The following is a 19,318-nucleotide window of genomic DNA, read 5'->3' as shown; positions in this document are numbered from 1 at the left end:
GGGGTCAAGTATTGAGCTCTGAGGAACACCAGACTTAGCGAGACCAATTTCAGACCTAAATCCACCAAGGGAAACAAAGTGACAGCAATCAGTGAGGTACTGATTTGAGAGCAGTGTCAGAAACTCTCAAGACAAGAAAGTAAGATGTCATGGTTAACAGTGTCGAAAGCAGCACTGAGATCAAGAAGAATGAGGATAGAAAGAGAACATCATAAGTTTTTAGAAGTTCTTGTTCCCTTGTTCTTGTGGGTTTCCTCTGGGTGCTCCAGTTTCCTCCCACAGTCCAAAGACATCCTGGCTTGTTAATTGGCTTCAGAAAAATGTGGCCCTTGTGTGAGTGTGTCTGTGTTTGCCCTGCAATGTACTGGCATTCTGTCCAGGGTATATCCTGTCTTGTGCCAGTCGCTTGCTGGGATAAGCCATTCATTTTTTCCCCACATTGTAACAACTGAAAATATGCTTTCATATTAAAAAAATACTTTACCTGCAAAAATCATTCTGATAGTTTTATTTAGACAAACATTTTAAAACAAATCACAGAAAAGGTCTATACGTCCAGGCACAAATGGAGAGAAAATGTTCAGAGGAGTCCTGGAGAACAAAAGAAATTACAGCTGTAATTTCAACATTTTAATGCCAAATATTACCACAGAAACTTCATTTTTTATATCTGGTAGAAACAGACTTTCATACTTTGCAGTTGGTTATATGGTCAAACTGTTGGTTAATCACGTTTTCAGAACATTCATTTTATCACATCAGTTTTGGAATGAAGGTTATATACAGTAGGTATTAGCTTTTTCTATTGCAACAGCTCATTGATGTTTCTACTGTACATTACATTTTTGCCATTTTTGCCAAAGTATTATCAAGTCTTAAGGATTTTTTAAAACAACATAAAAAATGTACATGCATTTATAAATATTAAGAAAATAAGTTCTTTTTTAAATTTTACAACTAATTTGTTACTTCCACTATTTCGTCTTTCAACAAAAATACATAACTTTGAGAATTGAAATAAATATCATTACATGAACTGTGAGTTTTAAAATCATATTTTGACACAATAAATGTATATTGTTTAGAATTTTTTTCATTACAAAAATAAAATCATATTTCAAATAAAAAAACAAAACAAAAGCTACAGTACAGTATATACAGTTTGAAGCATTCCCCGCAATATATGTTTCCTCTTAAATACTTCTATCATGTTCAAGGTTATGCAGCAAGATTTTCTTTCCAGGGCTTCCCGATCTTTAAAACTGCATGTCCTGACAAGGAATGGGTCTGAATGACACTTCAGAGTTTTCCTCCAGAATGAGATCATATCTGCACAGGGGCGTGCTGGAATGAAAAGAAAATACAATTAAATAGTAAATGTAGTCTATTTACACTGACTGTAATATGCCCATAGATACAAAACTTTAATATGTCCATATATAATTGATGTTCACTATAATAATAGGACGAGAAAAAAAATACAAGACCTTTTTAGAATGACAGATAACCAAAAAGTCTAAATGACACAAAGGAAACACACATTAACAAAAGTGAGAAAAGAAATGTGATGCACACTAAAGTGAGAACAGGAAGGTAAGCACTCCATTTTCCTTCTCCAGGAGCACTGTATATTGCCCTCCATTTGAGTACTCACAAAAATAAGATTAGTTTTCCCATGAGAGTGCTCTGTTGTGGTCCCTTTGGTTTGTTTGATGTGAAACAAGGATTAACACCATGTCCAATGAACGTAATTGTCCAAGACAAGAAGATGGTGGCACAAGACAATATTATTTTCAAGAACATGACACAGTAGAGTTTATTTTTAACTAATTTGTCCTTGCTCACGGAGACAACCTTGGTTAGATTTGCCTTTGTATTCAGAACAAAATCTGGCTTTAATTTATTTTTCTTCTCTATCAGATATCATGACCTAACATATAGTGCAGAAATGGGAACAACTGAATCTTAAACAATAGTTAACAAAAACCAGTAATGATGGGACTTCTGTTTGGAGAAATGTCCAAAATGATTAAATGTTTTAATTTATTCTCATAATCGTTGAATGCGTGGAGTGGGAGATTTATATTTATATTTATGCTGAAAGACACAAATATGTGTCTGTCACAGTTTTATTGTAAATTCTAGCAACATAACAGGGTTACTAACAACATGTAAGCATTTACTCAATCTATCCTATTTGATTTCTAGTAGCTGATTAATTTGAGGATCTCATTCAAACATTTGTTGAAGGAATTTGCCAGATCAATTTTGACAATATATTATTGCTTGGTAGCTTGTTTCATAAAAGTAACACTTGGAGCTTTCTCTTTTAAAGCTTGTGCCCTTTGATTTGTGTTCCAGTGTTAATTTTGAAGATAGCTGGGTTGCTTTATCAGTACCAGAATCAGATTCCTTAGTAGTCTGTGTTCAAGTTGGAAAAAGTTCAGTTAATTTAGCCTTTCAGCACAGGACATTCTTTTAAATCCAGGAATGCATCTGGTCATTCTTCTAATGAACTGCTTTGATTAAGAAGAAAAATAGTGAATTTAACACAGAAATAAGACTTCCGCTTATCATGCAAAACAGAGAGACATTACAAAGCATTGTGATACAGCACATACCATTGTACTGTAATAAGACTGGCCTGTAATGAATAATAAATATAATAGTTTTGCTTTAAAGCTTGTGGCAGGAATAAAGACTTCAGTTTCATTTTAGGTGTAATTGTGGTCATTCAAATGTAGAGTCTAAAATACAATTCTCTGTATTTTTAGGGAAGTGAAAATAACAGACTTTAGGGCCGAACGTCTTGTTTCCTGAGATGTTAAGTAATGCGGGGGCTTGCAAGGAATGTCTTTCTTTAGTGAACATACTGCCATTTAATTATCTGTTAACGCCTATGTTTGGGAAAACAGTTTGAAGTTGTAGCTGTTTCTGTTTTTCTGGATTGGCATCTATGACCACAGAATTTAGAAAAGAAAGAAAAGAAACTTGTTCTAATAAAACTCTGCCAAAGTTCTTTCCAGGCAGGTACTGTATACAGTATATGCATTTCTACAAACAAAAATGATACAAGTAATGGCAAATAAATTATTTAGACATTAATAAAAGAAATATGCTCTACTCTAAAGCTGTACAAAATTAAATATACTAGCAAAAATCCTCAGCTACTGTATAAAGGGACATACTGTAGAACCAATCAGAGAAATATTAGGAGCTGAAGAGCCTCTAAAAAAGTTATATTTTATGGCAACAGTCATGAGTGTGGAGGTTAAACAAAAGCAGCTGATTCTAACCAGTTACTGAATTCAGAAGTCCATTTTGCGATCCCATTATAAGAATGTGTAGCACTATGAACATGACAATTATAATCAATAATTAATTACCGGTTACTCTTTTCCAAAGGTTTGAGTTTGAACCTGATGACTCTTAGCTTGTATCTTGGTCCAATCATGTTTCCAGTGGAGAACTTCAAAGAGATCTTTTGAATATTCTCGAAGTCTTCATCAAACTGTGCTAGCAGGCGTGTCTCTGTGTACTGCTCAAACTTTGCTGCTTTACTGAAAGACAAATTAAAATATTTCCACATGATCAAAACAAACTGCCCCCCACTGTTTTCATTAGAAAGTTTAATAAAAATTATTTCTTGAAATAACATTTTAAGTTTATTAAAGATTAAGATGTACTGTAAAGATTGCATAAAATCACCTGGTTAGCTCTTAGTTCCTCTCTACAGTATATATTAAAATATACCGAATTTAAATAAATGTGTATTAATCTTAAATCTTTGATTTATTATTAAGATAAGTGAAAACTACAAGAAATTGTGTTAAAACTGTGAAAAGGGGACACTTTTTTTAAACAAAAGAGTTTTAGAGTCTGGATAAATCAATCCTTTTGTATATGCTGACACCCAGGCTTCATTCAAGAAATAGTCATCTGAGATCCTCAGTTCAACATGGATGGGTGAAAATAGGGCCACCAAAAATGGCTTCACGTGTTAACCTGATACTCAACTGCAGTATATTACTGGAACTTACTGGTCTATTTTGGCCTCTGTGACATTTCTGCCGCTGAATAATTTTATTGTGACGAATCCCCACCGTGTGTTTTGGTTCCATGTAACAATATCCACAAGGTAATTATGCTCTTGAAATAGAAAACATAATTTTCAGTCAATTGTAAGATATACAGTATGATGCAACATGAACACCTAGAGAGACATTACAAGGGAATTGCCCTCAAAGTAGATTTTTTTTAATCTGCTGAAAGATTCTGTAAAAGTACAAATCTGCTGGAGAATACTGTAAATGACTGTTAAAAACAAATGCAAATCTATCATATTTTCACATCAAACACTGTATATATTTATAATATAAGACATACAGTAAGGGATATTAGGTAACATTAATTTAGTAAAGGGAACTGATTGCAAATTTCGCACTGGAGCAAAATGCCTTGAAAGTTCTGCCATTTTAGCAGTATTAGCAGTTTAGTCAGAAATTAGGGTGTAAAGTTTTATTTAAAAACATTAGAAGAGACGGCTTATGATATATAATATATAATATAATATATAAAGCTTCATATGTGGAATTGTTGTAAAATATCCACATGAAGTAGGAACTTTTTTAGACATAAAGTCTAAACATGTGACCAGATCAATTAAAGACATCAATCAGCACTGGTGATTAAGAGATCATCTGGAATGAAAACCAGCAAAGATAGCAATCCTACAGGAGCTGGGCTGGGAACATACTACAGGGAAGGGAAGTTGAACAAATCAATGCAAAAATAGTCAAAATGATTTAACTTACTACAAAATGGATCTTTTGCCGTTGTAGAAAAATATGTTTTTGTTTGACCAAGTTTTAAAAGAACATCTTTCCATTTATTTACATAATAGCCTGAAAAAGGAACAAACCACAAGTATATGAATATGTTTACACACCTACCTTCAGCATTCTAGAACAGATGCATACTAGGAGCCTATCATTTAATGCAGAAATATAAAACAAAACAAAGTAGCAGTGTTGTATTATAACAATGCTCTATTATAATTGGTGTAGCTGTCTTCATTACCAGGTTTAAAATAACTACAGACATTTATTCTCTTAGTATCCTGATCCATCAATTTTTAGTAAGAGCTTCATCATTGGTGGGTCCAAGTGAATCAGAGTCCTAGCCAGAGGGTAAAAGGTGGGACTATATCCGGGTGGGACATGCAGACTCCACACAGAAGGTGCCCTAGCCTACAATTGAACCCAGGGATAGGCAGAGCTAACCACCATGTCCATCTATCTCTTTTTAGTATCTATATTGTTCTTAAAAATAGAAGACGTGGTTAAACAATTTAATGATGTTTTAAACACTGAAAATAAAAGATTTGGAATAAACATTATAGAGTGAAGAATTGCTAGACATTTTAGGAATAATCATGATTCTAATATTAACCTGCTTATAACTTGTATACTTTGCAGTTTCCAATTCAAGGAATGAGAGATATTGAGAGATAATTTGCTCATTAATTACCCAAATATCACTGTTAAATTACAGTTTAAAATACAATGATTATATTTTAATCTATTTTATTAATATGAAAACACAGCATACTGTATATGTAAATGGGACCTTAAACAAAAAAAAGGGGGAAATGGTATTTCAATAATGTCAAAAGGAACAAAATATCGGACCATACTTTTGCAACTTTGCACTAGCAAAACATAAGTTAACCACCCATCCTTCCCTAAGAACTGGTTTCTACAAATCAATGCAACTATGAGAAATTGAAGGCTGTCTCAATGTTTACCCATCTTCATCAAGTGGATTCATCACAGGACTAGACCTGTGAACAAAAGTCATCATTCTGATCTTGTGAATTATCACTGAGAAGGAGTAGTTATGAAGTCAGCAGCATGGTCATGCCCAAAATCACAGTACTGTACTCTCCCACAATGTGTGTTGGTACCAGTCACCACCTGACTGCATGTGTGACTAAGAGGTTTAGAGTTGTTTTCTTTTGGAACCATTGGTATTGTGTTCTCATGTGTAGATTTAAAATGAATTAACTGGTTCACCAGGTTTTCAGAGGAACAGGAGCATATTCAACAAGTTTGTTTTATTTCCCTACACAATAACTGGAACTTTGTGGTCCTAGATGGTAGAAAACAACCTACAGGTATATGACAAGAGAGCAGAACCTTCATGGTGTCTTTTGAAACAATTAGACCAGTTACTGAATGGGATGGTAAAGTAGCATCCCATGGAACTTTATACAGTAGCCACGAAGGGAGAGTCTGAGACAGGACTAAGTAAAATAGGAGACCCTGGGCAAGTAAGTTTCCCTCAAGATCCTGAAACATGTACAGACCTCTACGATGTCACCAAGAGTGCAAGCATTTCTTAGTAACTAGGGTTGGCAGTTAAAGGGATGGGATTTTGTCATCATGAAGAAATGAATCAAAATTTGTGAAAGCTTATTGATACCTGGGTGGGACTGTCAAGAAAGCCAATGTGTTTCCTCCAAATCTCCAGAAATATTTGCAAAGATTGGCGTCATTTGAAGGGAATTGCTTTGCTCTTAGCAAAACTTTAATTAAGGAGTAACTTTAGTTAGGTTAGTTTAACTAAAGAGCAAGGCATTTTTGAGCTGAGGTAAAAGCAGCTGCATATGGTGTGTATCTAATGTGAATCTAGTTATTTTAGCAGTAGTGCACACAGGTACTTGCTGTGGAAACAGAAGAATAATTGTAAGTATGTTTGTGATGTGTATATATTGTACCTCTACCACTACTGTATACAATACTGTGAAAAAAACTGAAAAAAAATGTGTTTATTAGGAGGTATTCAGTTAAAGAATACATCTTACCAAAGAGTGGACAGGGTGCAGGATGAAAATCCTTACAATCCAAACATTTTCCGTCAAGAAAATCCGAATATGATGAACAGGGGTAAGCAGTTATGTCACATGTCTTATTTAGTGAGCTCATAAATAGGAAGACTGATCTCTGATGGTCACACACAAAGTATTTTTTACCTGAAACATAAAAAAAATTATCAAAAGTAGAACATTTGAATATTAGTTTTATTAAATATTCAATACCTGTGGGTGAACAATCCAATGCTACATTAGGAACTAACATGTTGTGGCTTGACTGGCAATACTGAACTGACAAAAAGGTAGTAGGAAGCTACCAAGGAAATTCATTAAATTTAAGAGACAAACAAAATTGCAAACATCGTTGTTCTAAATAACCTGGCCGGTCAACCATATTCTATCTCAAATATTTTGCAGTGCTCTGCTGACACGGTGTGCTGAATTCCACCTGATTCTATAGCCACGTATTTCCTGAGGATCACATACAATGAGTCCTACAATGCAAGCATGCTTCTGTCAAAACAAAGTAAGACTTGCATGACAGGTCACTTGATATTGAGGAATATTATCACAAAGCTTCTAACATTTTGGAGTCACTTTAAACATTATCTTTAAATGGTTATATCAGAGCAGCCTTTAGTTTTCTTGAATGTATGATCTTAATATAATTGATAGATAATGATTTTTTTTGTTTTTTCAAAGGATCAATTTTTGTTTAAATAGACTCATTTTTAAATGGATAAATAATCGTAAATTCAGACGGGATTCTTTTATTCTGTTGGGAATTTTGCAAGGTCTTATGAATGTGAAATTGCTCCTTTACAAGCTGTAACAGGAAAGGCCACAAGTTCAGAATCCCCAAATCACACACTTGTCTTTACGGGAATGAAGTACAATAACCAGTTCTCGAAAAAAAGCTCACCAGAAAAAATGGTTTTGGGGCAGCCAGGCTGGTCTGCTCCTCCGTTGGCATAGAAGTCGATATGACCCAAAGGAAGTCTGAATCCTAGAGCTGAAGGTTAGAAACAACATTGTGTTAAGATTCACTGGAAAAGCAAAAGGTAAACAAAAACATAATGGAAAGAATAATAGATTGGATGTGTCTTGCTTGAAAATATTGTAGATATATGATTTGATATTGAGCACATGTACAGTAGTTCTTTAGGTTGATGGTAGATAATTAGCGCAGCAGTTTCATGAAAAAAGTCAAGGTATTGGCCTCCACATTTGTTCCATATTTCCACAACACTGCTGTTTTTTTTTTATTTGGTACTTCAGTGTACCTTCATCTTTTGTGTTACACTGCAGATTCAGAAAATGTCCTTTGGGTTGATGAACGCACAGAGGATAATACTGTTAATGTATGCCTACCTCCTTTTATCTCCTTTGTTTTTTCTACTGTATTTAGATGTCTTTTGTATTTATTTTATGTATAAATAGGGTGGCGCGATGGTGCAGTGGTTGGCATATCTCACAGCTCTCGGGCTAAGGTTTCAATTCCAGATCTGGGTAATGTCTGTGTGGAGTTTGTACTGTAAGTTCATGTTTGAGTGGGTTTTCTCCGGATGTTCCATTTTTCTCCCACAATCCGAAAACATACTGGTAGGTTAATTGTCTAATTAGGTGTACATGTGTGCATGTCTGTGTTTGTGCCTGTGTGTCTGCTTTGTATGTCTGTTTGTGCCTTCCAGGGTATATCCTGCTTTGCACTCCATGCTTGCCAGGATAGACAATGGCTTCCCTGTGACCCTGAATTGGAACAAGTAGTTAGAAAATGAAAGAATGGATTGTACAAATGTACAAATATGTTGTTGAAGGTAAAACCCCACTGTTCTCTCTTTTGTAGGATTGTTTTTACTCTGTGTTTATGATAATACAGTAGGTCATAATACATTGGTCATGATATCAAGCTACTTTCAGCAGATTGAATTGTAAATCTAAGGCAGGCATGAGTTTACTTGGAAAGGACTTTTTTCATGAGAGAATCTTAAAATCTGTTGCAGTGATGCAAAAAGAAAAGTACAGTGAAGTTTGTTTTTCAAATCATTGTGGCTTCCTCCCACAGACACTATAAAAAAGGGTTAGCTCATGTCCTGCATGACTTAGTGCATGATGGCATTCAGCAAATGGGGAAAGAATTACTATATTCGTATTGATGGAAAAACAAAAAATAACTAATTTTATGTATGACTCTTAACTCTTTACTTTTATTTTTCTTAGCAACTATTTTGTGCTTGCATTTACACTGTTCAATACATTGTTTTAATAAACCCAGCCTGTTTTTACAGCAAAGCTGAATGACTATAGAGTGGTAGACCAAAAAGCAAGGAAGAACTCAAAATACAACAAAATACACCATAGCTGCTAGCAATCTGTCCCTAAAAGAGAAGGCTAATTCTCTTGAATATACAGCAGAGCTACATCTGCAAAAAACTCAAGATCCAAACAAGATTAGAGTTGTTTAATCACATGTGGGCATTTTAATAGATAAGGAAAAGGTTCATAGCAATGTAATTAGTGTCAAATATAAAATAAAAAGACAGTAATGTAAAATGAGATCTGTCATGGTAAAGTTACAATGGTGAAGGTGCCTTTCCTAACACTGCAGATGGATGTTCACAAATATGAGCAGCTGTGGGATGTGTGGTGCACAGCTCAAGAAATGTGTAGTAACACAGTGCTCACACAACCCAGCATTACAGTGTTTTCAGACCAGCCTAAGGTTGCATTACACAACCTAGTGTTACATTCTTTTTAAAGAAACAGCAGGATGTATTAACATGTCCCTAATACAACTATTATTACACCCTATCTTGCATAACCAGATCCATACCATCCATGTCAGTGTGTAAGACATCAACAAACTCTGCATCACTGCTGTCCAGTCTCTCCTCTGGGGGCTTCCCAGTGAATAATGGGCCGGCAGGGTCAAGCCCTGAGGAAGGACAAAAGGGAACATTTTAAAGGAATGGCATTTACAGCATGAAGGATGATAATGTAACAAATAGAGGTTATGAAAGTAGTGAATATAAAAAAATGACCAAGGGGATTAATAAATAAAATAAACAAATAACATTATCATAATCATTGTAAATGATATGCCAAAAATAACCCATTAGTATAATTAGAGGCACCTGAGTTCTTGTTCTCTGGGTCTCACCTGCACAGCTTTGGTGAAAAAGTAAGAAGTCGGGCAAACTAGGCTAAACAAATGTTTATTAACAATTTGTAGTGCACACAACGACAACACACAACATAAGCACGCAACATACAAGTTACACTATATACTGTACAAATAAAACATTCCAGCAGCCTACATCCCCCCAAAAAACAGACTTCTTCCGGATATTCAAATCTTAAATAACACCTACACAGGCCAACAACTTGAATAAATAAGCCTTCTAAACTAAACAGTATCCGTCCTATAATTAAATCTCTCTCTAGATAAATCTAAATGCTACAAAGTGAATGAGAAACATATCTCCCTATTCTAAAAATGCATCGGCGACCAGGAGAGGCCATTTTTCAAATAATTGAATCGGTCTTTATAGATGATCTGGACGTGGCATGCGCTTTCTTCTCTCTCCTTGTGTCTTTCTGTCTCTTCCTGTGACCTTCATCTATCTGCTCCTTCTTTTCCCATGTCCCACCTCTGTTTTCTTCTCTCTCTATCTGCTTGTTGTGTCCTCTTTCCTTCTACTGTTGATAACTCTTAAACATTTACCTATGACTTAATTGGTCAAGATAAACCAGACACTTCCTTTGAATGTGTCTCAAAAGCAGCACAACTAAATTAACACTTTAATTTCTTTCTTGCTTCTGGGCAGCTTCCAAGAACTTCAGATGTTGACCCTAGACAGGTGTTAACCAGTTTTATCTAAATTCATAAGATTCCTCAACACCCACTTCCAAGTACTGTACATAGAGTACACTATTGATAAAAATGTGAACTGGTTAAAAATAATTTTAAATTACTATCAGAATTCATTTGCTCTTTCTTGCCACTGAGGTAAAATTATTTCATTGTGAAATAATGAAACTAATACAATGAAATTCAAATACAGTATAATTCCATTAATTGAACAGTTTTAGTTTCATTTAATTTTGTCAGTAAATGTGCTATAGTGTAAACAACAAAGAAAGAAATGGTGAAGAAGGTGAGAAGCTTGTGTTGTAGCTCTTTAGGCAGCTGAACAGGTTACACGTTTACCTCCTCACTGACACTACATTGAGAGATTAGTACCAGTTGCACTGTGATGTGTGAAAATATTAATTTAATACAAAGACATTTTGCAGCAAGCATCAATCTTTCATGCTTAGGAAATGTGTTTTCACTTGCCTGCACCAGTACTTATTCCCTTGCTAAGAGCTCTTTCAGGAGTTCTCTCTTGTACAGTAGGTTTTGGAAAAGAAAATGAAGCTATCTACCCCTTGTGAATCTTACCAGTGATTCTTCCAATTTTTCCATTCAACATGCTCCCCACAAATCCAGACAGATGAGCTCCCAGACTGACTCCGATCATGTGAATGGAGCTCAGCGATGCTCCATTCTCCTAAATCAACAGGACAATAGACACACAAGGAAAAGGCTGTGTCAATCATTGCCAATTCAGTCTTTGACCACAAAGATGCATGGTTCTGCTGGAAAAGGGACAGTTCTCAGAGAGCCTTTAATGTTCTACATTTTGCACTTATGCAGCACACTGGGTGAGAAACATACCAGTTTCCAAGAATTTGAAATAAATGAGTAACTTGTGTCAAATATGTACAGTAACTTTACCATCCTTGCATCCATAATTAATGCAACTATTTCTCTCTCAGTAGTGAGACAAAGACACGTGGTAGTAGCTGGAAACTAAATTGGAAAAGTTACTTAAAGTAAGTTCTTATGTAATTAGGTCTAATCTACACTAGCCATAGTTTTGACGTGTTTTTTTCCACACATCTGATGTGCCCATTATAGTCTATGTTGCAATATACACTAGCAGCATGCACAGTGCATCTCAGCACATAAGCCTCTGAATCTTGATCTGTATGTTTCAAATCTATTTTCATGCTTTAATGCTTGTAAAGAGGAGCACAAAAAGGCATAAATCAGATGCAATGTAAAGATCTTATTTTTCATCATATCAACTCAAATGGAAGTACTAATGCCTCACTAACATCATCCCCCCACACTGTAGGCAAATACTGTACATACAGTATTAGGCAGCTTGCAGGAGTGCTGCCCACCTCAATTGCCCAATTTCCCTAGAGCTGTCATTTGCAAGCCTGTGGCTGAAGCGAATGACCAGCTCATGAGGTCATGCGCCAAGGTATCAAACCACATCTGGGATCTTGTTTTTTTTCCAGTGAAAAGTTATTGTAAAACTTATTGTTGAGGACAAACAGCTCTACACCCCCACCAGTCCTTCATACAATGACAACACAAAACAGCGATATGGAATACATTGCTGATTCACAGGCTGAGTACTGTGTCCAAATACAATTCCATCAATAGAACTGTATCATCAGTTGTATAGAAATTGCAGAAATGTTGTCAAAAATGCGGTTTTGTCAATATCCGTGCTATCATGTTGACAAGAAAGAAAAGAAGAAGTACTAAGGGAGCTTGTGTTACTCTGCATGACAGGCTTAGGAGCAGGCAGCACTTCAGACACAGAACTAGTGTAGATCAGCAGCTGCAAGCAGAATGCACACAATGGAAACCAAGTCATGTTCTTTAGAGTAGAATATACCATTAACAGCTTGGGTGATACAGTATGTGCATCATTTGTTTTCTGTTTCATATAGTACTCCTAAATCCTTAATACAGTATATACTGTAGAACTTCTGAAAAGGGTAATATGAAACAGATATTGTATAATCAGTATAAAAATGTGGATATAATAGAGAGAAGTATCACTGGGAAAGTACAGTATAATCGGAAATATAAGTCTTCTTCAGTGATTCATTACTCTTCATGCCCTTGTCATACATCAAAAATCAGTGAATCTTCCTACACTTCAAATGTCCAATTTTTTAGAAACTGGAATATGGCTGAGCTGAGAATGTTAAGACTCGGAAGTGTCATTGATAAACATACATTTATCTATCCATCCATTTTCGAACCGCTTCTTCCAATTCAGGGACGCAGGGGAGCCAGAGCTCAACCTGGCAAGCAACAGGTGCTAGATAGTGTAGACCCTGGACAGGATGCCAGTCTGTCGCAGGTCAGACAGACACAAACAAGACAATCACCAGTATGTTTTGGACTATGGGAGGAAACCAGAGAATCTGGAGGAAACCCATGTGAACATTGGAAGAACATACAAACTCTACGCAGATAGAACCCCAGGTCCAAAATTGATTCCAGGATCCCTGCACTGCAAAGCAGTAATGCTAACCACTGCACCACAGTGCTGCCCTTATATAGTTATATTCAATATAATTATTCTTCATGTTCTGTGCTTAATTGAATGCAGATAAAACTATATAAAACTATAGAGGTTAATATGGCACAATTACATCATGTTTTATTAATATTAGGAATTATTCAATGAAAGTTTTAATCATTGAGAATGACTTGATACTTATTTTAAAAGTCACAGTTATCTTTGAGATTGACAATACATCCACATGGCCTTCTTCCAAACAACTTAAGAAATCAGTGACAAGAGGAATACAGGTTGTAGTCCAATAACAGTCTGTAATAAGACAAGCATTAAATTTCACAATTTTAGAAGCAAATACATCACCTAATGAGCATAGATTTGCCCTTACCTTCATCAGCTTAACAAATTCTGTCAGGTTCTCTGCAGCTTTCTTTGTGTTGGTCACAGCTGTAAAGTAGTTGAGATTTGCAGCCCCTCTATTCCAGTCCACTACAATCACATTCATGTTATCTGAGTTAAGTAGCAATTCGACTGTTTTATTTACCCACACTGGAGGGGCACCAGTGGGCCTGTATCCATGGATCAGAAAGGTGGTATTTCTTGACAAATCAAAGGATTTAGAGTGGGAAATGTTTGTTTGGCTAAGTTCCTCTCCACAAAGCTGGGTTTCTTTGGTGTACAGCAAGAGTCTCACGTGCAGTTTGGTCCCTATAAAAGAGTCGTGGAAATCCAAGTCTGTGATGGTGTCACACTGTATGTCCTTGCCTACAAAAGGAAAAAATACAATGGCAAAATTAATCAATGAATGGTAATCATTGTTATTTTAATCATTACAGTATGTACTTCATCAGATCAATAAATAACAAAAGAGTACACTATGAGGCTACTGTATATACTGTATACTAGGGTGAGCACATATCCTTTGAAGTAGCGCAGTCCTCATTCTTTTAAAAAGAAATTCACAGACAAAACCCTTCAAATGTGTTGGCAAAGTCAACGAAAACATTGCATGTCATTTAGAACTATGATGGGCATTTCTAGGTGTAAAACAAACTATTAACACAACTCTAATTTCATTTACCCTGTAATACAATGGTGTGAATTAATATTAAGCAAGTTTTTTTTTTAAATGTATACAACCATTGAGTGGACTGTATTGTTGAAATACTGTAGACTTATATTTTATCTGCTTTTCTTTTTTTCCTAAATGCAACATGTTGCAGGAAGAGATTATTTAGTTTCACATCTATGAAAACAGTTTCTCACCCATGTGTCATGTGTTACATTCACAGAGCTGACAGTTGAGGTTCCAGTTTAAGGTTTTGGGTAAAGGAAATATTTTCTTCACACCTCATTCTGGTGAAGTCTCAAAACATCAAAACAGCTCGGCTAGATATATTTATGAGCAGATTAACAGAAACACTTCGTTATGAATGAGCAGTAAACTTGCTTAGCATTTATTTATGTTTTCCATGATTGTACCATATTTTTCTCTGCATTTAATTTCCATTTTCTTATTTTACAAAATACTTTTAATGATTCACTGTGATTTCATACACTTTATGTACTCTAACATTGGCATACACCAGTAAATGTATGTAAAAATATGTAAAGTGACATAATTTGTAAAGTAAAACATCTCCTATCTGTCATGGTGAGCCCTGGTTTAAAATCTTCATCTCAAAGAACTGGATATTTTAGAGGAATCATCATACAGGTTCAGTATGTATAACCCTAGATGATAACCACTACTAATGAAAGATGCTGACATATCTTAAACACATTAAGAATGAGGACAGTTCTGAAGTCTCATAAATTGGTACAGTGCTTTTACCCATTACACATTTCCTTTTACTTGTTATGAGTTGAAAACAAATTTACAAATATACAACAAAAACTGAAGTCAATTAGCCTGTGTTTAAGAATCAACTTGAGCAAAATCCAGAAGACACAGTAAATCCCCAGTTTGGGAAGCATTGTTTCAGGTGTTCCACTGCAAAGTACAGTATATACCTATTCACAAGGATCCACAGTGGAATCAGAAGTTCATCCTTAAGGGGCTTATTGTTCTGCAGCTCATGTCATTGCATAATAGGTCTTAGCAGTAGGCTTAGTTGTTTGCTTAAAGCTAATAGCAAGTAATTGTAGTGATAATCTTGCTGCTGGCTAGTATCAAATACCCTTCACACAAGAATACCAATGATGTAATACAAATTAGTGCCATTGGAATATAAACCTAAAACATTCTGAACTCCAAACAGTTAAGGTTTTCTTTAATACTCATAATCTGCGTGAAATGTTTTTAGACGTCGATAAAAATAACCTTCTTTGAGTCTTCAAAATTATTAAAGGGGGAGACAAAGTCAATCCTAGAGATTTCTTTTTCAAAATCAACAGTGAAACATGAACCAGAGGACACAAATAGAAACTATGGGAAAATGTAATTACAACGGCGAGCAGGAGGCATTCTTTTTTTATCCAAAGGGTTGTGAGACTAACAAGAAGTCCAACCTTCTTGTTGAAACTCACCCCCTGGTTTCTTTCAGGAAAGGCTGATTAGATCCTTGGATCGATTAGCTACTAGGAGCCAAACGAATTAGGTGGACCAAATGGACTCCTTTCATTTGTTAGATGAGATTATATTTATGTTTTTGATTTTATTTGACATTTCATAGGCTTCAGTCCTTGATTTTATGATACAGTATGTGCATATTGTGCAAATTGTGTAAATGCAACAAATACATCAAGGATGTAACAAAATTATCAGCAATTTTAGAATATAAAGATGTTAATGTTCTAAAAACCAGCCATCAAATCCCATGAAACTCCAGTCTTGATGCGGTGTGGGTACTCTGTGAGTGTTAGGATTATAGACCATGTGAAATAAATATTTTAATTTAATGTAATCTATTCATCTACGTAGGTCTTGATAAACACAAACATTGATAATAATGAATGTCCTGACAGCCACAGTGTTAGTAAGCAAACACTAATTTGTCTCATTAGAATCAATTATACATCCATCCATGTTCTAACTTCAATAGGGGGTAACTATCAATAGGGGGTACATGGGAGCCATATCCTATCCTGGCAAGCAACAGATGCAAGAAATAATACATCCTGGCCTGTCCATCACAGAGCAGACATAGGCACAACACTACCAGTATGTCTTTGGACTGTGGGCAGATAGTACCCAAGATCCAGAATTGGCCCAGGGCTCCAGGACAGCAATGCTAACCACTGTACCACTATGCCACCAATAAAGTTGTGTGATGGAAAGTGAATCCAGAGAATATCCCTTTTCTTTGTTTTTCTTAACTTATATTTAGAAGCTGTAAGGTTATTGTGCTTTCCAATGCGCATTGCTCCTTATGGTCTCTATTCTTGGAATTCCCCTTGTTACTTTTAAACAGATTCCAGACACCATAATCCATGATTTGCATCCTAGATCCTGGGTCAACATCTAAGATTTGTTCCCTTCCTTGATACACTTACTAGTGCAGTGGAAGGAATGCTGTGTGCACAATTTAGAGCACATATTTTTTTCTTTGATATCAAACCTTCAAGGCTGTTATGTTAAGATCAGCTTGTTGGTGTTTTGAGAAAAGGATGACATTTAAACAAAACAGTCATGAGCTTTAAAGGTTTTTTGTGTGCCTTAATTAGTCCACACTTTCAAAATTGGATCATGCTTCTAAATTAAGAAACAAGTTGTGTTGATCCACACTGCATGCAGTTCTCTCACTGATGTGAAATTTAATGTTAATAAATTGTGTTATATTTCGGGATTGCATTAAATTAACTCTTTTTTAAATCAACTCAAGACTCAATTTTTGGGCAAAATGGGTATTGTCTCAGCCTGGTCTAGGTTGTTACACATTCTGGATGCTTCTCTGTTATTATCCTTTTTCATTCACTCATACATTCTTAACCTCTGATCCCTTTATATAAGAAAGAGGCTACTACATAGAAATCCACTGAAAGTTTGCAGTGAAAATTGGATTTCACATTTTAGCTTCTGTATTATGTTTCTTCAAAAATCAGCAGCAGGCATAACACACGGGAAAAAATATCAAACATATTTTTATAGAACTAGAAAATATACAGAACAGCAAAAAAAATTGAATACCTATCTACATGTAGTCTCTTCTAAATTACTTTTTTGGTTTTTTACTTGTGTTGCTCTTTATGTAGAACTTTGAAAATATCTAAATTCGACACACTTTGTTAAACACAAAACTCAAACACAAAATAAATGAGACTTACCTTCACAGAAGACAAAAGTGCCACAGAACACCAATATCCACCACTGGAACATCCTGCCTTGTGGTGGAAACCTAAACAAACAGAGAGGCTTTCAGCACTAAAGCACAGCTTGCAAGCACGCAGTGACCCAGTGAACACTCATCAATGTGTAGTTAAGTGCCAAGCAGAACCTGAGGTCTCAGAAAGCTGTTCAGGACAAGCTGCTTCTGATGATGAGGGTAAAAGGATTATTGCAAGTTAATTCGAGTTGAAAGTATCTCCAGAATGTGATTCCTCCATCTTGAAAAAATGGAAACAATAATCACAGACCTACAGTATGTGAATGCTTTACATTTATGATAATGTGTAAGAAGTTGTACTTGGCTTTTGGTACTGTATTAAAGCTATTTTAAGGATCCAGTGGTAGGCCTAATCTGGAGTTCTGGGTGTTATTTTTACTTTGACGCTTTAATGAAGTTGTACAGAACAAGCATTAGGGTGTAACCTGATTGATTGGCCTTCCACATCAGTATGGACCACTTTTATGTGTGAGCAGCCAATACATTCAAAGCTTTTGAATTTGAAATAATAATACATAATTTAAATCACAGCATGACTGTTGTATAATTTACAGACTGTGCTTGAAATCTAATGAACCTACAAAAAGCCCAGGAAACTACAAATAAAGAAACAATACTGTACCTATAGCAATTTTTAAATATATATTATATTTATATATATAAATATATTAATATATATTTTTACTATATATTTTCAGAATTACCCATCAGCAAAGTGTCCCAGCAAAGCGTTGTCCATATTACAAAAATAATGATTATTTACTATTAGCCAAAGCCAAAGAGTGTGTCACCATCTGCATACTTTGTTTAATGTATCTTTATTATACAAATGCGTCAAATCTTTGTACTATTTTTATAAATCTTTAAATTGTCTTGAACTCTTCTACCAAAATAGCATCTCAAAAACCTAATGCCTGAAGAAAGAATGCAGTATTACTGTATGTAGTCAGACTTTGGCTGATTGCTGTAAAATAATTACTCAAAAAATTTGTTTTGCAGCATTATTATTTTCTGGTTTTAAATTATTTTTATATATTATTTTGAATGTTCTACTCTGTTTGGTGGCTTAAATGTTTGCTGCAAGGCATATTTCACTGAATAATTTCAAACTCAGATTTTGCGGTTTTGGATCTTGGTTATTTTTCAAGGAGTGTCCCAAAAGTCAGTCTTCCTTCCCACATCAATGCCATGTAAAAGAGTTTAAAATATCCATTACAATTCAGCGAGTTTGGCACATGTTCTGCTAATGCAGGGGCCGGGAACCTCATAAAATATAGGTCTTCTGCTTCAACTGAACTATTAATAGCACTTGGGAATTGTCTGTGGCTCTCTAAAATATATGTCATTTCAGTGAATTGCATATTATTTTCACAGGATAATTCTAAACAGAAAAATAAGAAAAAACGCCAAGACAGATGCTGCTTCTATTCATGAAAGCAGTAAGATTCTGACAGAAATTAATCAAAAAAATCAAACAGTATATGAATACATGAATACTGTACATGCATCATTGTGTTTACAGGATTCTGGCACCATTTAAAGTTTTATCTCATTAAAGTAATGCACAAACAAGTAATGTGAGATGTATTGACATCTTACATATTGAATTTCATGAACTTGTGAGCTCTGCACACAAGGAAACAGGGGAATAACACAGTATTTTGTAACATTGTGTGCAAGTTTGAAGTTGTGGGAGCTGCAGTAGGATATGTAGTGTTTGGTCTGAAATAAAGCACACAGTTGTT

The 19,318-nt window shown here is 35.2% G+C and overlaps 1 protein-coding gene across 2 annotated transcripts in view; it reads right to left on the bottom strand.

Annotated features, from left to right (window-relative positions):
- Positions 1-493: 493 nt before the first annotated feature.
- The window catches only part of lipib (lipase, member Ib), a 29,317-nt gene continuing 10,492 nt past the window's right edge, over positions 494-19,318 (bottom strand). For both annotated transcript variants that reach the window (XM_088639695.1, XM_088639694.1), the window contains 10 exons: positions 17,515-17,585; positions 13,637-14,013; positions 11,319-11,427; positions 9,708-9,809; positions 7,797-7,886; positions 6,866-7,033; positions 4,815-4,904; positions 4,041-4,149; positions 3,387-3,560; positions 494-1,344 (listed from right to left, as the gene is read on the bottom strand). In XM_088639695.1, coding sequence (XP_088495821.1) covers positions 1,257-1,344; positions 3,387-3,560; positions 4,041-4,149; positions 4,815-4,904; positions 6,866-7,033; positions 7,797-7,886; positions 9,708-9,809; positions 11,319-11,427; positions 13,637-14,013; positions 17,515-17,566 — 1,359 coding nt within the window. In that variant the 5' untranslated portion in view covers positions 17,567-17,585 and the 3' untranslated portion in view covers positions 494-1,256. The remainder of the gene's footprint in view (positions 1,345-3,386; positions 3,561-4,040; positions 4,150-4,814; positions 4,905-6,865; positions 7,034-7,796; positions 7,887-9,707; positions 9,810-11,318; positions 11,428-13,636; positions 14,014-17,514; positions 17,586-19,318) is intronic.

The sequence above is a fragment of the Lepisosteus platostomus genome, chromosome 7 (genome assembly GCF_059453375.1).
Source record: "Lepisosteus platostomus isolate fLepPlt1 chromosome 7, fLepPlt1.hap1, whole genome shotgun sequence".
Lineage (NCBI taxonomy): Eukaryota > Metazoa > Chordata > Actinopteri > Semionotiformes > Lepisosteidae > Lepisosteus > Lepisosteus platostomus.
This window is presented reverse-complemented; position numbering and strand designations above follow the sequence as displayed.